Here is a 20,302-nt window from a genome sequence, read left to right on the forward strand (position 1 = left end):
CCCCTCTCTCCGTTCCACACGCCTAGCCCTCCCCTCTCCCCGTTCCACACGCCTAGCCCTCCCCTCTCTCCGTTCCACACGCTGCCCAGCCCTCCCCTCTCTCCGTTCCACACGCCTAGCCCTCCCCTCTCCCCGTTCCACACGCCTAGCCCTCCCCTCTCTCCGTTCCACACGCTGCCCAGCCCTCCCCTCTCTCCGTTCCACACGCCTAGCCCTCCCCTCTCTCCATTCCACACGCCGCCTAGCCCTCCCCTCTCTCCATTCCACACGCCTAGCCCTCCCCTCTCCCCGTTCCACACGCCTAGCCCTCCCCTCTCTCCATTCCACACGCCTAGCCCTCCCCTCTCTCCGTTCCACACGCTGCCCAGCCCTCCCCTCTCTCCGTTCCACACGCTGCCCAGACCTCTCCTCTCTCCATTCCACACCAACTAGCCTTCCCTTTCTCCATTCCACGCCACCTATCCTTCCCTCACTCCAATCCACACCACCTATCCCTCCCTCTCTCCATGATAGATGTATCCCCTTGTTTTAAGCTCTATACCAGCCACTAATCTCAACATTATAATCGAGTTAAGATATGCTGGAAGTACCCAACAGGCTTGCTGATTATGTACTTTTAAGTTTCAGAGGACAAGTGAATGCTTTCAGTGGATATATTTATTAAATATTTTTGACAGTAATTATCGTACATGGCCCGCAGCAGTTAATGTACTACGAAGTCTTGCAAGCATTAACATTTTAACATGCACTGCCAACTTTCACATAGAACAAGAGCAGACAAAACAGATTATGTTTCTGAACAGGATTCTTTCCTTAAATGATGGGTCTTCTGTTCATGTTGTTTGGTTTGGCATAGGATTTGGACACAATTATACCTACCTGGTTAATGTAGAATGTAAAGTGCATTCTAATTGCCTGAACTGGTATTAGTTACAAAGTACAAAGTAGTTACAGCACAGAAACAGGTCATACTGCCCAACAGTTCCATGCCACCACTTATTCTCCACACGAGCCTCCTCCCAACCCTTCATCTAACCTAATTAACATATCTTTTATTATTTTCTCCTTCTTGCCCTTATCTAGCTTTCCCTTAAATATATCTCTGCTATTCATTTCAATTACTCCCTGTGGTAGAAGATTCTAAACATGCCCTGGGTGCAGAAATTCTCTGATGGATTTATTAGTGACTAATATTTATGGCCTCTAGTTCTAGTCTCGCCCACAAGTAGAAACATCTTCTGCACTGCTACCCTATCAACACCTTTTGCAATCTTAATGGCCTCTATTAGGTCATCCCTTAGCCTTCTCTTTTTGAGAAAGAACCCTCCAAGCTGCTCAACCCTTCCTGATAAAATTTAACCTCTCAGTTCTGGTAAAACTTTTACGCAGCTTCTCCAGTGCCTCTTATTTTTTAATAATATGAATACCACATTGTTCACTGTACTTGAGTATTTCTGTGGTCTAATCCTTTACAAGTTTAACATAATTTCTCTGCTTTTAATTCTTTCCTAAAAATTAATCCCAGTAATTTGTTTGCTTTTTCATGACCTTATTAGCCTCCAACACTAAGTTTAGAAATTTTTGTATCTGTACCCCCAGCTCCCTCTGTTCCTCTACCTCATTTAGATGTCTTTTCAAAGGAGTATGTGATCTCCTCATTCTTCCTACCAAACCATATTAGCTCACATTTACTTATATTGAAATTCCTTTGTCATATACACACCCTTTCTGCCAGTTTACTAATGTCTTCCCACATTTTCCCACAGTCCTTCAGTATTAACTACACTCCCCAATTTGGTGTCATCCACAATTATCAAATCTTTACCTTCTGATTTCTGAGTCCTTATTGTTGATGTAAATTGTAAACAGTAGTCCCAGAACCAATCCTTACGGAACACCACTTCCCACCATGTCAACCTGGGTAACCATCATTAACCCCTACTCGGTTTTCTGTTTTGTAGCCATTTTGCAATCCATTCTGTTGCCTGACCCCCACTGCCACATATTCTGACTTTGTCATGAGTGCACTATGTACTAACTTGTTGAAGGCATTTTACAAATCCAAATATATTACCTTTACTACCTTACCCATATCCGCCCTGTTATTTCTTCAAAGGATTTTATGAGGTTAGTCAAGCATGACCTTCTCTTTTTGGAATCTGTGCCATTATTATATTTTCAGTTTCCAGGTATTTTTCTATTACACCTTTGAATAAGGATTGCACATGTCTTTCCTACCACCAACATTAAGCTAACTGGTCCATAGCTTCCCTGGACTTGTTCTATCTCCCTTTTGATAGAGAATTCATATTAACTGCTGTCCACCAATCCTCTGGCACAACTCCTTTCTCTAATACAGATATAATTAGTATACATTTGTAAAAATGGTGCCTCTTCTATCTCTCTCCTTACTATTTTAAATATGCACAGATGCCACCCATCCTGATGGGGGATTTTATCCTCTGTTAAGTTTGATTCATTTATGAATTTGCAACCCGCTATTTAAAAACACCTTTGTACTTTTTTTGTTGACTTCTTTTAATATCATGTCCATCAAAATCTCCCTGATAAATACAAAGGTAAAGTGACTATTTAATATTTCTGCCAAATTTCTGTCATTACCTGTGAGTTCATAATGTATATCCCTTAGTGGTCACTTTTCTATTTTTTTTGTTTGCCTGAGTACCTTAATATTTCTCTTAATAATCCTTGATAATTTTCTTCCTTCTCAAGATTATTTTTGATTTCTTTCACAACTTCTCCGTATTCCCTTACATCATTCTCTCCTTTCTTGTCTACCTATTTAATGTTTGCCTTTTCCTTTAGCATCAATTTTGCCTTTATTCATCAGTGGTATGTCATTACTGACTAGCTGACTAGTCTGTTTTTGCATTTAAGTAGGACATATTTCTCCTGGAACTACAGATCACAATCACAGGATCATTACAGTGCAGGAGGCGGTCATTCGGTCCATCAGGTCTGCACCAGCTCTCTGAAAGAGCATTCCTTCTAGTCCCACTCCCCTGCCTTATCTGTAACCTTGCACACACTTTCTTTTCAGGTAGCAATCGAATTCCCTTTTGAATACCTCGATTGAACCTGCCTCCACCACCCTTTCAGGAAATTTGTTCTAGACTCCTCTGGGTGAAAAATATTTCCTTGCATCACATTTATTCCTTTTGCCAATTATTCTGGATCTGTGCCCTTGAGCTCTTGATGCTCCCTTGAGTGGGAACAGTTTCCCACTATTTGCCCTGTCCATACTCCTCTGGATCTTGAGCACCTCTACCAAGTCTCCTCTCAGCTGCCTTTTCTCCAAGGAAAAGAGTCCCAATGTCTGTTTTAAATGTTTTCCAGTTCTGCTCTATTCCTATGTTTGCCAGTAAAATTTTAGTCTATTTTCCTTAGTTCCATTCTCATCCCCATAAAAATCAATATTTTTCCAATTTATTAGTTTGGTCTTTGTCTTACTCAAGTCCTTCGTAATCTTTATCTCAAACCTGATCATGTTGTGATCCCTTTTGTTTCAGTGTTCCCCTACGCTCACTCCCCTGATTTGTTCTGGTTAACTTCTCATTACCAGGTCCTCTCTGTGGAGCTTTTATCATAATGGCTAAGAATGGACTCCTGCACCCTGTGTGAAAATATCTTTCCATATCTCCTCTTGCCTGTTTATTTAGAGGTACTGCTGTTCTTGTTCTTTGATTATGTTCTTTACTCAATTAACATCTTTGTTGACAACTTTCTTCCTCCACTTCTTGCGCACTAATGGTTTGGTTGCAGTTTATCCTTATTGGAGTGACTGATCCCTTCCTACTTTTAATTTCAATCCATATGCATTGAGCTCCTAACTTTCTGTTATCTATGCCCTTATTTTCTAATGCCATTATGTTATCTCTAATTAGTATAACCACCCCAGCCCCTCCTCCTTTTCCCATCACTTCTGATTATGCTATAACCTTCAATTTGTGGCTGCCAGTCCAGTTCTTTATGTAGCCATGTTTAGGTTATTGATGCTACATCTGGTTCCTCGCTACAGATTATTGCTTCCAGTTCCTCTGTTTCATTTTGAATGCTGTGTTCAGTGCTGTACGAGCAGTTTAATTTGTCTATAGTAGTGGTTCCTTCTACTTTATTTTTAAAAGTCCTTTTATAGTTGCGTTCTATAACAGTATTTGTTCCCTTTATACTTTACCTTGGTCTGACCTTTACTATCATCTCTTTTTTATCTTCAGATTTATATTATTTTCACCAGATTTCTCCCTCTCCATCTTATTTGTTCAATGTGGTGCAGGATGCAGACAGAATTAAGAAATAATAGAGGTGCCATTGGTGTATTCCAGTACACCAAATAGTGGGAAAGATAAAGAACAATGAATTTGCAGAGAAATTAGAGGCACAAGAACTGTAGTGATAATTGGGGACTTTAATTATTCTAATTCAAATTGAGATGATAACTGTATAAAAAGGCAGAGAGGAAGGAGAGTTTATGAAGTGTGTTCAGGAAAATTTTCTTTATCTGTTTCCAGTCCAACGAGGAAGGAGGCATTATTGGATCTGGGGAATGAGGTGGGACAAGTGGATCAAATGTCAGTAGGGAACATTTAGGGAGCAGTGATCCTTGTATCATAAGGGTTAGATTAGCTATAGAAAAGGGTCAAGAGCAAGCTATGGTAAAAATACTTAATTGCAAGAAGGCCAATTTCAGTGGGTTAAGGTCTCTCCTGGGTAAAATGGAATGAAAGACTGGGAGGCAATACTGTACCGGAACAATGGGCTGCCTTTATAGGGGAGATGGTTCGGGTACAGTCGAGGTACATTCCCATGAGTGGAAAGGTAGGGCAGCTAAAACTGGAGCGCCTTGGGTGACAGAAAGAGATAGTGAGTAAGATGAAGCAGAAAAGGAGTGTCTATGATAGCTGCCTGGCTGACAATACAAGTGAACCAGGACGATAGAAGATTCAGAGGGAAAGTGAAAAAAGGAATGCGAGGCACAAAGAGAGAGATGTGAAGAGACTGGCAAATAACATAAAAGGGAATCCAAAACTGTCTTCTATAGGTATATACATAGCAAAAGTATAGCAAAGAGGAGAGGTGGAGTCAATTAGGGATCAAAAAGCAGATTTATGCATGGAGGCAAATGGCATGACTGAGGTACTAAATTTTTTTTATTCATTCATGAAATGTGAGCATCGCTGGCTAGGCCAGCATTTATTGCCCATCCCTAATTGCCCTCGAGGTGGTGGTGGTGAGCTGCCTTCTTGAACCGTTGCAGTCGACGCAGTGTAGGTACACCCACAGTGCTGCTAGGGAGGGAATTCCAGGATTTTGACCCAATGACAGTGAAGGAACAGCAATATATTTCCAAGTCAGGATGGTGAGCGGCTTGAGGGGAACTTCCAGGTAGTGGTGTTGCCATGCATCTGTTGCCCTTGTCCTCTATGTTTGCAGTTGTGGCTTTGGAAGGTGTTTTCTAAGGAGTCTTGGTGAGTTCCTGCAGTGCATCCAGTAGATGGTACAGAACTGCTGCCATTGTGCAGCAGTGATGGAGGGAGTGAATGTTTGTTGATGGGGTGCCAGTCAAGTGGGCTGCTCTATCCTGGGCAGTGTCAAGCTTCTAGAGTGTTTTTGGAGGGGCACTCATTCAGCTAAGTGGAGAGTGTTCCATCACACTCCTGACTTGTGCCTTGTAGATGGTGGACAGGTGTTGGGAAGTCAGGATTCAGCAAATGAATACTTTGGCATCTGACTTCACCACGGAAGAAGCTGCCAAAGGCATAGTGAAGGATGAGCTAATTGAGACAGTGGATTGGTTAAAAATTGATATAGAGGAGATATTAGAAATGGTGGCTGCACTTAAATTTGATAAGTCATGGCGACTAGGTGGGATGCATCTGAGGGAAGGGCAGAAATTGTGAAGGTACTGGCCATCATCTTCCAAGCCTCCTTAGAAACCAAGGTGGTGTAAATGGACTGGAGAATTGCAAATGTTACACCCTTGTTTAAAAAGGGTGCACAGATAAACTAGCAACTTCAAAGCCAGTCAGTTTAACCTTGCTGGTGAAAAAGCTTTTAGACACAATAATATGGGACAAAATTAACACTCACTTGGACAATTGCGGATTAATTAAGGAAAATCAGCACAGATCTGTTAAAAACAAATTGTATTTAACTAAATTGATTGACTTTTCTGATGATGTAACGGAAAGGGCTGATGAGGATAATGTGGTGGATGTGGTGCAAATGGGCTTCCAAAAGGCATTTAATAAGTGCCACATAACATGCTTGTCAGCAAAGTTAAACCCCATGGAATAAAAGGGACAGTGGCAGCATGGATACAAAGTTGGTCAAATGAACAGCTGTTAATTTGGATTGTAGGAACATATACAGTGGTGTTCCCCAGGAGTCAGTACTATGTCAAGAAGATATAATGATGTCTATAATGTTATTGGAAATTATTTTCAAATATCATTCTAGTTGGGTTTGTGTGTGGGGTCTAGAGGCTTTGATGTATAGAGAAGTAGGTTTGAAAAGTTAATTAGGTAAATCTAAGAGAGTTACAAGGTGAAGTGTAAAGGGGGAAAATTTGCATTTTTAAATAAACCATTCAAAAGAATGGGTGAAATATTACACCTAGCCAGAAGAAGCCAAATAATGAGTTTACTTTTTCCAAAACTTACTAATAAAATTGGTGTTATGAAAGGGTTTTATTGTTCAAAGAGGTAAAGTTCAAAAAGCCTAGTGATACAATAAGAATTTGCATTCAAAGAGGAAAACATGTATAAAGGAAGAGAAGGCTGTTGGTAAAAGAGACATTCTAAGATCTAAAGCCTCCAGCATGTAAGCCTCAAGCTGCTGTCTGCAAGGGCCCAGAGCTAAAAGAAACTCATTTTGAATGCAACTGTCCAGAGTGTGTTTTGCCAGGGGTCTGTTTAAATCTGTGTTTTACTGTTGCCTTAAAGGTGCAACAGAGTCAGATTAGTCAGGGGATTTTTAGAAGTTATTATAGTAGTAGTTTGTAGACATATGTATGTGCTTACAATCTTTTAATTAATAAATGTTTAATTTAGTTTTACAAAAACCTCGAGACTCAATGGTCTTCTTATAACTGAATTCAAAGCCTGCATCTTGAAACATACAAACTGCAAACATTGGTTATGACAGCTGATTCAAGTTTCCCTCTGGGATTTGAACGACTCAGCATTTACCATCGACTGTGTCATAATAACTATCACTGCTTTTCTTGATAGCAGAAACTTGGAAGAATTATGAATAGGGAGGAGGATAGTGATAGACACAAATGTGCTGGTGGAATGGGTGGACATGTGGTAGATGAAAGTTAATGCAGACAAGTGTGGAGTGATCCATTTTGGTAGAAAGAATGAGGAGAGGGAATATAAAATAAAGGATACAATTCTAAAGGGAGCGGAGGGACCTTGGGAGTATATGTGTGCAAATCATTGAAGGGGGCAAGGCAGGTTGAGAAATTAGTTTAAAAAATGCATCCAGGGTCCTGAGCTTCACAAATAGAGGCATAGAATATAAAAGCAACAAAAATATGATAAACCTGTATAAAACACTGGTTCGGCATCAACTGGAATAGTGTGTCCAGTTCTGGGCACCACACTTTAGAAAGGATGTGCAGGCTTTAGAGTGGGAAAAGATTTACGAGAGTGGTTCCAGGTATGAAGGGCTTTAGTTATGAGGGAGGAAGTTAGAATTGCTCTCCTTATAGAAGGTTAAAAGGAAATTTGATAGAGATATTCAAAATCATGAGGTGTCTAGCAATGTAGATTAGGAGAAACTGTTTTCATTGGCAACAGTGTGCAAAAACAGGGGTCATAGATTTAAGGTAATTGGCCAAAGGGCCAAGAGAGACACGAGGGAACATTTTCATGCCGCGAGAGATTAGGATCTGGAATTAACTGCTTGAGGGGATAATGGAAGCAGCTTCAACTGTGGCTTTTAAAAAGGGATGTGGATAATCATCTGAAAGTAAAACTTCTGCAGGGTTATAATGAAAGGGTGGGGAAGAGGACTAGCTAAATCGCTCTCACAGAGAACCTTTGTGGACTGAACTGGTTGAATTTTCTCCTCCTGTGCTGCAACCATTCTAGCGGACTGGTGTAACTTCATTATCTAATTGAAGGGCAGAGCAAACTCAAGGGGCCAAATGGCCTACACCTGCTCCTATTTCCCATGTTCCTATGAGCCTGCTCCAGCATTCGATAAGATCATGGCTGATCTGATTATGGATATGGACACGATTATGCCAAAGGTAAGCAGTTATCAGGATCTGAAAAGACATTCTGCCAACCAAACAAGTGAGTAACGTGGTATGTTATTGCAGAGCTGGAGTGATGGCAGGTATGCAGGCCGCAAGTCCCAATGACTGGTGGGTCATATCAAACAGCATTTCCCTTCAGCTGCTAGTAATAGGCAGAGTACTGACCGTACTCAACCAGCTCATGCTTACATAACGTCTAACGTTAGATGTGATTCTGTGATTGGTCAACACTTGCTAAGCAATCCAGAGTGCGCTAAGAATTACACTAACAACAATTCTAAAGGTTATCAGCCGTGCTTGCAACCTGGCTCACTTAAGCTCACTAGAAGTAATGTATATTTATTCACAGGGGCTGGTTCTTAGCAGGCGAAAGGAACACGTCCAAGAATTGCACCTTTTACTTAATAAAAGCATGAGTGACAATAGTTCCCTAGTGCATTCTCCATGGCAACCCCTTGATCAATTAGCATCCACTTGCCAACCAATCAGTACCCTTTTTCCGTGCAGTATAAATTGTTGCTCCCTCTGAAATTCAGCATTCTTGCATCTGTCCTGAAGAGTACAAGCTAAGAAACCTTTAACAGAATGTCTCTTTTTTTTAAAAAAAGACCCACTTTGTTTATTTTTCTTTAACTAAAACGAATAAATAGGAAAAAAAATGCTGCATTTCGGTAAGTAACCCTCATCAGTACAGCATTTCTCATCACATCAGTTACAGTTGGATATGATCCACATTCAGGACATCCTGATGACACCTCTTCAATGCAATGCATTCAAAACCCACTGGCATTGGAATCCTCACTGCATCAAAAGTTTCTCTGCATTCTGCAAAGCAATAAGGTAAAACTCGACCACTTGGCCTTAACTAACTTATGTGTAGTTTAATGCCCAAAGGGACTACTTAACAGTTGAAGCATTACTCCCAGCATCTGTGGTGCTAATCATATACAGTTCCTATTTTTCAAGAGGCATTGTGTATATTGTGTCACCATAGTAACATCTTTCTTTGAGTTATCCTTGCTTACATCACCATGGGTAATGAAACCAGTTGGCTCAAAGGGGAAGGTTAACATCTGTCTTGGAGCCAATGCTGTGAGGGAGCACCCTGCCACCCAAAACAAAAATCACCATCATCTTTGTTCCTTCTCCACCAAAGGCTAAAATTCAAATATCAATGGATGAGGGTAAGCTTTACCATTTCAAACCAAAATTTCCCCAAATAAAAATTCAGCCTTCTCTCATTCATATGCTGTACATTATACACAGCTCTTACCCTGACTCCTGTATCACCTACATGTTTGATTTCACTATCATGCCAAAGATTCTGTGCCAAGACATTTTTTTTAAATATACAAGAACTGTTTAAACAGAACATTTGAATCCCATTCCGAGGAAAGTCTGCATGGTCTCCAAGGCAGAGAAGAGTAAACGTCAAAGAGCAAAGACTACATCTCTCATGTTCTTTGTCAGAGGTACACTGTGTGAATATGGAGGATATAACTAACTAGGACAAAGTCGTTCGATCATAGAATAATACACCACACAAGGTCATTGGGCCCAACTTTCCTGTGCCAGAATCTTCCAACTGTGCAGTGTGCAAGTTGTGTCTTGTACTGCTGTGGAAATTCCTCTATTTCTCTCTCCTTCTTTAAGCCCCCTTCTTAAAATCAACCTCTGATCATGCTTTTGGCCACCACCCTAACACTAATAGCTCTTTCTCTGGCCAGGCTTCCATTGCTATCTAATTTTGCCCATGAAGAGCCATGGGTTAGGGGATGTTTTATCTTTGTTAAAGGCGCCATGTAATGCAAATTGTTGCTGTCGATCCCACTGGCCATTTATATCCTGAACATGAAGTCTGTTAGGTGGTAACAGGAAGGTCAGGTATACAGTGTGCGTAGACATTACCACCTACTGGCCAACAGCAGCAAAGGCAGAACCACCTGCATGTCTCTAAACTGCTCACTTCTCATTTGAATACAATTCACTCACTAAAAGACACTAGGCAGGATGCAAGAGGAGGTCGACAGGTCAACACAAGATTTATCCAGATCAGGGTTGCAAGGATTAAACAGAGCATTATACCAGGTTACAGGAGGCTGAGTACTAAGACACTCATGTTTATCCCAGTTGAGGGGGTGGGATTCAGCTGTGGCATGTCTAGGTAATTCAGACACAGCCTACACCATTGAATATCATTGGGCCTTGCAGTTAAGAACAGGTTTATATTTTAGCAAAAACAAAAATACCTGGATTCACCATCACAAATGATGCCTGCTCCATATACCACAAGTGTCTCTATGCACAGATTATTAGCTCATCTAGAATGGTGTGTGAATGCCGATGACAAGACTGGGCTGCAGAGGATAGTTTTTTTTTGAAAGGGTTAAAAGCAAGGAGCATACGCCCTGCCTCGTGAGTGGGAGATTGGGTCAGGACTGGAGAAGTTGACCATGGAGACAGAAGGCGAAGACTGAAGACTGGGGACAGGGTGTGGGGATTGGATCTTGATAATATTCCTTGTTAATATGGACAGAGATACATTTACTTGCTCTTACATGGTGGGGAGGAGGGGTGAAGAGAGAGCTGGGCAGTAGCCAGGATAGCCCAATGCCAATCCCCAGCAGGGAGGGGGGTCACAGGTCAGCTGTTAATTTCCTGCTCAGTAACCAAGTATATATGCATGTCAGTTTGGTGCAAAATCTGATAAGGAAGTTGAGAGGTGAACAGACTTTCCGGTTTAACAGACAGCCACTATGTCTAGAACGACCTGGGCAAATTCAGCGATCAAGACTGATCAGAAAAAGCTACAGCAGTCTGCTGATGGGGTAGAGTGACATATTTTTTAATTACAGTTTTCTTAAACATGTTTGGAGAAAGGCAAGATTTGATTCTGTTAGTCTTTATTTTCTGTTTGTCAAATCAAGTGGCTTACCATATGGGCCTGGACTTGTATTATCAGTCTGCTGACCAATCTGTTGGGGAGGCACAATACCCACTCAGATCAATCTAACTGCCGAAGTTACATTAATGGGCAATAAGGGGACAGTCCTGAACTTACTTAGGGACCACGCACAAGAACAACTGGTGCTACTGAACCCAAGGGAATATCTCAGGCAAACCCAAAATTTCTAACAGTTCTCATATTTTTGTACAGATTCCCTTGGGATGTCTGCGTACTGGCTGCCAACTGAATTTAAAGCAAGTATTCTGGAAGAACAAAAGGTAATAATAATTCTCGTTAGTTAATACAAGAGCAGTGAGTGATACCATCGCCAACAAGACCAAATGGCTAACACATCTTCATGGCGGAAGATTAATGTGCAGCAAGAGACCTAGTCAATTGGTCTGAAGTGAACAGCCTTTACTAGTCTGGACAAGCGACAATCACTATGGAATTGGTGTTCATTTTCTTCTTTGTTCAGAAGGTTACATGGAATTAAAGCAATCTGGTTGTTTCTGCAAACACTTCTGAACAAAGATTTGCATTTATATAACGCGCTTTTCACAGCCGCCAGATGTCTCAAAGTGCTTTACAGGCACTTGAAGTGTAGCTAGCTACTGTTGTAATGTAGGAAACACGACAGCCACTGTGTGCTCAGCAAACTCCCACAAAGAGCAATACCATAATGATCAGGTCATCTCATTTTGTGATGTTGATTGAAGGATAAGTATTGGTCAGGACACCAGGGAGAACTCACCCGCTCTTCTTTGAAATAGTGCCATGGGATCTGTTAAATCCACCCGAGCAGGCAGATGGAGCACTGGTTAAATGTCTCATCCAACAGTGCAGCACCCCCTCAGTGCTACATAGGGATGTCAGCTTGTTTTTTGTGCTCACGCCCTGGAGTGGGACTTGAACCCGGAACCTTACGACTCAGAAGTGAAAGTGCTACCAACTGAGTCACAGCTGACAGGACTGGGTAGCAGAAATCTAGACTAGTCTTCCAAAAAGCTGATAAGGCTGAGTGTCAATTGAAGTTTTCAAACCTGAGGTTGGTAGATCATTGCTGGGTAATGAGGTAGATGGGATGAAGGCAGGTACAGACTAATTGAATGGTACAATAGACTCACACAGCTGAATGGTATCCCTCCTGCTGCAGGCAGTCTCAGAGTAATAGTTGCGTATTCAGGCAGCAAGTATCTTTTCCATCCAACAGTGTGAAAAGCCATGGCTGCTACATATCCACCTTGGGGTAATCACAGTTGTCACATGCTGGGATCAAATTCTGGGCTTGCTCCAAACAGCTGTCGGTGGAGCTTTAAGCCAACTTTATTATCCTCCAATGTCAAACCGCACCCGCTGATGCATGATTAGAGGACAGAGTAGGGATTTATCTAGGAAAGATCCTCAATGTTGAACCATTTAGTTCCTTATTAACAACTGTTGTGGCTACAGTGGGTGATGTGGAGGCTTGGGAAAGCAATCACACAACTGAAAAAAAAACTTAAGCAAATCGCTTGCTGCGTGAATCAGAAGTACAGCCAGAGCTGCTTGGAGGGACATCAGAGGCAGCAATGTAATTGGGATTATGGAAATCATAAACAAAATGTTCCTAAAATGTCCCTCCAAAAATCGTTCCCCTTTACAAACCGTTTCCAATATTCTGGGTAAAAAGGGCAACAGCACCATCTACTGTTCATAAAAGTACCATGCACCTACCTGTATTCCTGATGTGGTAAAATAGGGAATTTCGAACTTCACGCTGATAGGTGGCTTTCCCTCCTTGTCTTCTGCTTCTACACTAGGGAGCCCAAAGTGCGCTCTCATCAGATATTCCTTCCCACCCTGCAGGCATGGAGAAGAAATTTCAGACAGGGTGAAAGACAGACAGCGATCACATTTACTGTACACTTCCAAGCAGCCCATTACTACTGTCCCATATGAGCACTGTTTCTATTACCTCCCCACTTTCACCAAACTTCAAACTCCACCGTTGCTAAAGTTCAGGCACCCAAGCTTTCATTGGAAATCCAATGCAAACTGGTCTAATTTATAGACAAAGCCAACCAAGGAGGGGCAGTGGAACTGCAAGAGGTAGCTGAGAAACTATAAAAATAAGTTGGACAAAACATCTAAGTCTAGAACAGCAGTAGATGAAGTATAATAGACATATAGAAAACACTAGGAAGGAAAAGTGAGCAATAAGTGGTCATAAAACAGCCAAGGATGAAGTTGAACGAGACTTAGGGATGTGAGGAGACTCAACCATCAACATGTACAGGCAATGCACAGCAGCAAACAAATCCAAGAGAATAGAATCACAAAGGATCAGGAAAATGTTACAGTGCAGGAGACCATCCAGCTTTCTGAATGAGCAATTCACTTAATGCCATTCTCCCACCTTCTCTCCATCCCCTGCACGCTCTACCAACTGTCTAATTTTCCTTTTGCATTCTTCGATTGAACGTGCCTCCACCACATTCTCAGGCGGTATGACTCTTCAACAGAACAGCTCTGTTGAAGAGTCATACGGACTCGAAACATTAACTGTGTTCCTCTTCGCAGATGCTGCCAGACCTGCTGAGTTTTTCCAGGTATTTTTATTTTTGTTTTTTTCATCTGCCATCTACCAATTCCACCAACCTGTCTATGCCCTTTTCAAGTCTTACACTGCCCTCCTCAATTCATAATGCTTCCATGTTTCGTACCATCCACAAACTTTGAAATTGTGCCCTGTACACCAAGGTCTAGGTCATTCATATATCACAGAAAAAGCAAGAGGGCATAGCTGAGATATTAACACAGGCCCCTCCCTGAGGAATTCCACCACAGACTTTCTTCTAGTCTGAAACACATCCATTAACCACTACTGTTTCCTGTCACTCAGCCAATTCCATATCCATGTTGCTACTGTCCCTTTTATTCTGAGAGCTATAGCTTTGCTCATAATTCTGTTGTGTGGCACTGTATCAAACACCTTTTAGAAGTCCATGTATACTCCATCAACTGCATTACCCAAATCAACCCACTCTGATACCTCTTCAAAAAACTCAAACAAGTTAGTTAAATACGATTTTCCCTTAAGAAATCCACACTGGGTTTTCTTTAATTAACCTGCATTTGTCCTCGTGACTTTTGTTCCAAATTATTGCTTCTAGACGTTTCCTCACCACTGAAGTTAAACTGACTATCCTGTAGTCGCTGGGCTTATCTTTGAACCCCTTTTTGCACAAGAGTGTAACGTCTGCAATTCTCCAGTCCTCTGGCACCATCCCAGAGTCTGAGACGACTGAAAAATTATGGCCAGTGCCTCTGCAATTTCCACACTCTCATTCCTCAGTATCCTTGGATGTATCTCATCCCATCCTAGTGCCTTATCTACTCTAAGTACAGACATCCAATCCAAAACCTCAATCAATTTTAAACTCTAATGTCTGAATTAACTCTTCTTTCACCATGGCCTCGGTAGCAGCGTCTTCCTTGAAGACGACAGATGTAATGCCTTCTACCTCCACATACAAACCTACATTTTGGTCCCTAATTGGCCTCTCTCCTCCTTTTATCACATTTTAATATTTAGATGCCTAAAGAAGCCTTTGGGATTCCCTTTAATGTTGGCTGCCAGTCTCTTTTCATAATCCCTCCATTACTTGTTTCTTTCACCTCCCCTCAGAGTCTTCTATATTCAACCCGGTTCTCAATTGTACTTTCTACCTGACATCTGTTATAAGCACCCTTTTTTTCTTTATCTTAATTTCTCTCTCTTTTGTTATCCAGGGAGCTTTGGCTTAGTTTGCCCTACCTTTCCCCTTTGAAGGAGTATACCTCGACCGTGCCTGATATACTCTTTTTTGAAGGAGCCTGCTGATCAGTTACCATTTTTCCTGTCAACTTTCGACTCCAATTTATTCAGCTCAGATCCATTCTTACCCCTATTGGAATTGGTTTTTTCCCAGTTAATTATTCTTATTCTGGATAGTTTTTTGTTCTTTTCCATAGACAGCCTAAACCTTATATTCACTGTCCCTAAATGTTCTCCTATTAACACTTTATCCACTTGCCCCATCATTGCCAAGAACCAAGTCTAGCAGTGCCTTCTTTTTGGTTGAACTGGATACATACTGTTGTAGAAAATTTTCCTGAGCACACACTCAGAACCCTTGCCCCTCACAGCCCTTTACAGTACTATTATTCTAGTCTATTGTCAGATAATTAAAGTCCCCCCATTGTAACTACCCTATTATTTTTGCACCGCTAATTTCCTTGCAAATTTGTTCCCCTACATCTTTCCCATTAGGTGGTGGCCCATAGGCTACACTAGGCAACGTAATTGCCATCTTTTTTGATCTTTAGCTCTAGCCAGAGATTCCAACCGTGACCCCTCTAAGACATCTTTCTCCAGCACTGCAACGCTCTACTTAATCAATGCTGCCACCCCTCATACTTTTCTTGCTTCCCAACCTTTCCAGAACACCTTGTATCCAGGAATATTTAACACCTAGTCCTCCCCTTCTTTGAGCTAGGTCTCTGTTATTGCCACATCATATTTCAGCATGTCAATCTGAGCCTGTAGCTCACCAATCTTATTTACTACACTCCATGCATTCACATACACGCACAATAATCCTGATTTCGACTTAATTACTTTCTCCCTTAATCTCACCCCACACCCCACCTATTAACTTACTATTCCTTATTCTAGTGCTATTATCTCTCCCAATATTCTTTGAATCTGATATTATCTCGGGTTCTCGCAATCCTGCCAAGTTAGTTTAAACCCTCTCCAATAGCACTAGCAAAACAACCCGCAAGGATCTCCATCTCAGCTCTATTTAGGTGCAACCCACCCGGCCTGTACAGGTCCTATCTTCCCCAGAGTCGGCCCCAATGTCCCAAGAATCTTAAGCTCTCCCTCCTGCGCCATCTTTCCAGCCACATATTCATCTGCTCTATCCTCCTATTTCTATACTTATCTGCACTTGGTACTGGGAGTAATCTGGTGATTACTACTTTTGAGGTCCTGCTTGCTAGTTTCTTACCAAGCTCCCTAAATTCTGGCTGCAGAACCACATCCCTCTTTCTGCCCATGTCATTCATACCAATGTGGATCATGACTGCTGGCTGTTCACCCTCCCTCTTCAGGGTACTCTGCAACTAGTCATATCCTTGATCCTGGCACCAGGGAGGCAACACACCATCCTGGATTCACATCTCCAGCCACAGAAAGACCTAACTAATCCTCTATCAAATCACCTATCACTAATGCTCTTCCAGTCTCTCTTGTACTCCTCCCCCCATCCCCCTCCCATAGTTACTAGTTAAAACTAGTGTCCCCTTGTCCTATTCCCATTACTTAGTTTGGAGTAATTTTCCATGTTCACCTATCTTGTATCCCTCTAGATGATCACCTTCCAGATACTCTTTTCTAGGCTGAAAAAACCCATGTTGCCATGGATTTGGCTCTGGCTGTACTCCCGAGATGAACTACTCTCGTCAGTATTCAGAACTGAGTGGAGTGCACTCCGGGGACTCCTGCTCTACCTGCCTGTTCCTTTTTGACTGCCTGGTGGTTGCTCATTCCCTCTCTTCCCGCAAACTCTTAAGCTGCAGAGTGACCACATCTATAAACGTGCTTTCCAGGAAGCTCAACCTCACAGATGCACCATAGCGATGCCAGCTCAATTCCAAAGCCAGGAACTCAAGCTGTTGCAACTGATGGCACTCCCTGCACAAATAGTTATCCAGGGCATGGGAAACATCCTGGAGTTCCCACATTGCATGTGCATTCTAGAGGTTGGATCAGCCCTCCCACTTCCTTATTTATTAGTTAACCTTGTGACTGCTAATATGCCTTAGCAATACTATTAAGCCTTACTGCTATAAATAAACCCTAGCACTATTAATAAATCTTAATAATACTGCTAATTCCTACTAGTATTTAACACTTTACCAGTAGTAATAAACCTTGCTTAAAAATAAGACGACTCGCCAACTGCTCACTTGTTACTTATTATTAATATTTAGTTTTTATCAAATCCTGAGCTGCACAGATAACAGTAGATCCAAATCAGGGAATGAGTTTTAAATGTATTGGGCACTGTCAGTCTGCATCTTGAGTACAGTGCCCAATTCACGTTACTGAGACACGAGTGCTAGAAGCAGTGTAGAGAAGAGCCACAGGACGTCTGAGTGCCAGTGTCAAGGTTTGAGTTGTGTGGAAAGAAGTGAAGAAATTTGGGGTCTTTCAGCCTAGAAAGGAGTATCTGGAAGGTGATCTTCGAAAGAGATACACGATAGCAGGTAAAATGGAAAATTACTCCAAACTAAGCAGTGAGAATAGGACAAGAGAACACCAGTTAAAACGAGTAAAGGGGGCATTCTTCATAAAGAATAATCAACACATGGAATTGACTCCCAGACAGCAGTGCAGCCAAAAAGCTGGGACTCATTTAAGAAACAAATGGATGCTATTAATCATAGAGGCTGTAGGGTCTTTCTAGATGGGGGAATTAAGATGAATCTAATCTTCAGAATCACACTGAACAACAGGACACTTGTATGCACTTTCAGAAAGCTTTTGGCAAGGTACAACACTGGAGACTACTGAAAAAGATTAAAGGACATGGGTTTAAGGGAGTGACAAATTAGATTAAAAACTGGTTAATAGTGGGTAAATGTAGTATAGGAGATCGGGGGGGTTTCTCAGTGGTTCGATGTGGGTAGCAGTGTTCCAATGAGCTTGTTTAGGGACTGTTCTGCTCAATGTGTACAGCAATGCATATGGGGCTCAAGGAAGTGATGGCCACATTTGCAGATACTGTAAGAGGAGGCAAAATAAATAATTGAGTGCCAAAGAAATACAATTACGAAGAACGAAACCAGAGACCATGACAACACTGAAGAATATGGGAACAGGGCAGGCACTGGGATATGGGATAAGGATGAATGCTCTCAGAGAATAAACACCAATGAAGTTGGAGCTCAATTCCAGAACAAGGCAGGAACAGCTCTTTGCACTATGACTTACTGATAAATCTGGTAGGCTAAACAGTCTGTTTCCAAGTAATTCTGTAGGATTGACATACCCTACATGCTAAGTATGGCTTATCCATCTTGCCATTTAGTTCAGGGCTGTGGGTTCAAGCGTGGACTAATGACAGAATTAAATAGAATACACAGCACAGGTTCAGGTCATTTGACCCAACCAGTCCATACTAGCGTTTTTCCTCCACTCGATCATCTTTGCATCCTTCCTCATTCAACGATACCAGCATGACACTATTATCATTCTCCCTTGTATACTTATGTAGTTTCCTCTGAAATACATCATTGCTATTTGCCTCAACCACTCCCTGATAGCTAATTCCACATTTTCACCGTACTCTGAATTTCTTCGAATACTTGAATATTTTATATTGTTGGCCACTAGCTTTGCACTCTCTCACAAATAGAAACACTTTGTCTACTCAGAACCTTCCATAATTTTAAAGACCTCTGTTAGGTCACCCCTCAGACTTGTCTTGTCAATTCTGTTCATCCTCTCCTGATAGGTATAACCCCAAATTTATAGTATCAATCTTGATTTTCTTTGCATCTTCCTCTGTGCCTCTGCATCACTTTTTGCTTGGTAGTACAGAACTTAAAGCTTGCTGAAAAAAGAGACACTTTGTTGAACTTTTCATCTCTCACTCATCAGAACAAATACAAGAATATCAAGTTTTTTAAAAAAAAAATCAACAATTTATGCAACAGGAGAAAATTGGTTGGCAACTCGACTCCCATTGACCAAGGCATTGCCATGGAAAAAGCAACGGGGGACTACAGGCTTCCCTAGCTCCCGGGTAATTCAAAAAAGGCACAGGGCTTGAACGTACCCCTTTTGCTTGCAGGAAACAGATCCCTGCATATGAATGTATGTTGCTTCTAACAAGTCTGAATGAAGCCATGTTATGAGCTCAACTGGTTATCTTAAATTGGTTGTTAGTGTAGTTATTAGCACACTCAGGATTGTTCATCATGTGCTGCCCAATCAGGGAATCATGTCTAACATTAGACATTTTGTTTTGGGCTTTGCAAGTGTGGGTTGGTTGACTGTGATCTGTACCCAACTGAAGGAACATACAAGCAAAAAACTGTGGATGCTGGAAATCAAATAAAAACAGAAAATGCTGGAAAAACTCACCAGATCTGACAGCATCTATGGAGAGAGAAACAGAGATAACGTTGAGTCCATATGACTCTTCTTCAGAGCTCTGAAGAATCATATGGACTTGAACATTAATTCTATTTCTTTCTCCACAGCTGCTGTCAGACCTGAACTGAAGGAACATGCTGTTTGATTTGATCACTCAACTGTTGGAACTTACGGCCTACGCACCTGGCATTGCATCAGCATTGAAACTCATACACAACTTTGCCCAATTGTATAGGAGGCAGGACATCTTTTTGTACTGATGGCAGCATCACGTTAATGAAAGATATCACAGTGGCTACCCACTGCAGTAGCTGTTCTGCCTACTTATTTCACAGCTTTACTTTTTAACATAATCTCAAATACACACAGCAAATACACTCCCCACCTTGGTTCCACAGCACATAATACCCTCGCTTAACAAAAATCTGATCAATCGGTTTTAGATTTTTGAACTATCACAAATTGGAGAACTCACTAAAAAGGATCCTTACCGGAAATGACTTGATTGACCACACTATTTCACTGCTTTCTGGCACCCACTTTACGTTACCCACTGTGGTCTTAAACTTGGGTGAATCTGCATCGTTTGGGACTGGAATGTGAATCTCAACATTGTTGGCTGTCGATCTACGTTTGAATTGACTTTTTGCCTGGAGAAAGGGGAGACAAAGTTCGTTTGCTGTTAGAGACACTCCAACAGTTGGTTTAACCAGCAGAATAAGCAATGGTAATATGCACACAAGGTTTACAAGCAGTCTTTAGTTTTGAGAACCGCACACTTTCTGACCTTTGATGTTTTTTAGTCAGAAATGAGAAAACTCAGGATGCAACATGTTCAATAAAGCCTACACATTCCGTGCTGCACTTAATCGGAGGT

At 41.6% G+C, this 20,302-nt stretch overlaps 1 protein-coding gene across 1 annotated transcript in view; it reads right to left on the bottom strand.

Moving 5' to 3' along the window:
- ap1m1 (adaptor related protein complex 1 subunit mu 1) overlaps nucleotides 1-20,302 on the bottom strand; it is a 117,296-nt gene that overhangs the window by 47,645 nt on the left and 49,349 nt on the right. The window contains exons 9-10 of the mRNA XM_041205583.1: nucleotides 19,917-20,075; nucleotides 12,951-13,076 (exon numbers count right to left, since the gene is read on the bottom strand). Of these exons, the coding sequence (XP_041061517.1) occupies nucleotides 12,951-13,076; nucleotides 19,917-20,075 (285 nt within the window). The remainder of the gene's footprint in view (nucleotides 1-12,950; nucleotides 13,077-19,916; nucleotides 20,076-20,302) is intronic.

This window comes from Carcharodon carcharias, chromosome 14, assembly GCF_017639515.1.
Source record: "Carcharodon carcharias isolate sCarCar2 chromosome 14, sCarCar2.pri, whole genome shotgun sequence".
Classification (NCBI taxonomy): Eukaryota; Metazoa; Chordata; class Chondrichthyes; order Lamniformes; family Lamnidae; genus Carcharodon; species Carcharodon carcharias.